Here is a 1,799-nt window from a genome sequence, read left to right as displayed (position 1 = left end):
GAGCGACAAGTAGTATTGCAAATCATTTGTGACGCCGATCAAAAGATTATCGATTCCTTTTTGGTACTTGCTGATGACTATTCGTTCGACGCCTCACCCATAGGTCAAACATTGGCATTAAATGTACAAACAATGCCAACAGGCAGTTACCTCATAGGTAATAATAGCTTTCCTCTTAAACCCTATCTAATGCGTCCAATAGGTGAGCCCAGCGATAATGAGGAGCGAAATTTCAATTCAGCATTACAGCCGGCTTTACATATTGGCGAACAAGTACTAGACGCAATGGCGAAACGTTTTAATGTTTTATATGCGTTGGAAGCGCGTAATATTCATGAAGTACGAAAAATAGTGGACACGGTTTGTGCATTACATAATCTTTGCGTTGAAATGGAGGATGACTATAGCGAGCGCAAACTGAAGGATATGCAATTTAATTGGGCCAAAGTGATAGACGAAGGCTCAAAGAAACTAAGAGATGAACAAGACGAACAGGGCAAACAAAAGCGTAGGGCTCTAATGGCGCAGGTGTTAAATTAAATATCTTGGGTACATTTCAAATTTAAACGGATTAGCATTAGGATCTCAGGTACACACCAAAAAGTAATTTTAAATTTATTTATTATACCTTTTATTCCTTCTAATTATTTAAGAAACAATTCTAGTGTGTATTTGATAATTCTCTGTTGTCGGCATTTGCTGGCAAACTAATTTCTTTTTCATTTGCAGTAAAAGTTTGATTACATGTTTAGAGCTACAAATATGATTACTTTAAATTAGAATTCATTAATATGTGTAGATTTATTAATACAGTAAATGTATATATGTATAATATATTTTCATATTACTTTTAGTTGTGGTTTTTATATCAGAATTATTTGTCCGTTCGGCTGCACAAAAGAGTATGCAAAAATTTGTCTTATAAAATAATTAAATAAGTAACACGCTAATAAGGTACATTATCGAAATACATATATTAAACCTTGTGTTAAATAAAACTGACTATATATGCGGGCAGGTTCTGCAATTCACTTCCGAGTGAATTTAAACCCCTGCCAATTTGAATTCAAAGCGAACTTGAATCAATTTCACTCGGAAGTGAATTGCAGAACCACCTGCCTGATAAAATAGATAAATATGTAGTATATAGAGAGATGTTTTACATGTTTTCGAGATTCAAGTTACACCAATTTCAGATAACATAATCATCCCTATTACGAAATTGGACCATAACAGACATGTGTCCGGCAGATGTCATTCTCAAGAATCATCGTCCACACTTGCTTGTTATGGCAGTGCGAGTCGGATGATATCCCTGCGGATGGCTTCCGCAGGACACCGTAATAGGTATTAATACATTATGGAGGATAGTTTTCAGAGAGACTGAAGTACAATAAGAGTACCTATAAAAATGGTTAATGAGAGATCGATTCAATAATAGATCAAATAATATTTTCAATAAGCGAAAGTTGTAAAATTAAATGGAATGTTTTCGAGACATTAACGCAGCATTTGAATTCAAATTCATTTCAATTGTTTGTGCTATGACCAAGTGGAGGCCTCACATTAATTCGAGGTTGTTACTTAATGATATTACAACTATGTGCTACTTATACTTATATTGAGGTTATTGCCGTTTCCAACGCTACTGCTATTTCCACCTAATAGCTGCAATAGCTTATGTCTGGTGCGTTTATCACTGACACAAACGCATTGTATCAGATTGGTAAGTTGCTTTGTGGAATACTGCTCTAAATTACGTTGTGTTTCGATCCACTCTTCAAATTGTTCATTCGAGT

General features: G+C 34.9%; 1 protein-coding gene across 1 annotated transcript; it reads left to right on the top strand.

Moving 5' to 3' along the window:
* The first annotated feature begins 6 nt into the window (after positions 1-6).
* LOC108356225 (uncharacterized) lies at positions 7-1,513 on the top strand. Its single transcript, XM_017607346.1, has 2 exons — positions 7-157; positions 203-1,513. Exons 1-2 carry the CDS (start codon positions 133-135, stop codon positions 538-540), a joined length of 363 nt encoding a protein of 120 aa, XP_017462835.1. The 5' UTR covers positions 7-132; the 3' UTR covers positions 541-1,513.
* Positions 1,514-1,799: the final 286 nt, after the last annotated feature.

This window comes from Rhagoletis zephyria, unplaced genomic scaffold (genome assembly GCF_001687245.7).
Source record: "Rhagoletis zephyria isolate East Lansing unplaced genomic scaffold, Rhagoletis_zephyria_1.1 Rzeph_scaffold_55748, whole genome shotgun sequence".
Lineage (NCBI taxonomy): Eukaryota > Metazoa > Arthropoda > Insecta > Diptera > Tephritidae > Rhagoletis > Rhagoletis zephyria.
Note: the sequence above shows the minus strand (reverse complement) of the source record. Positions and strands in the feature narration are given on the sequence as shown.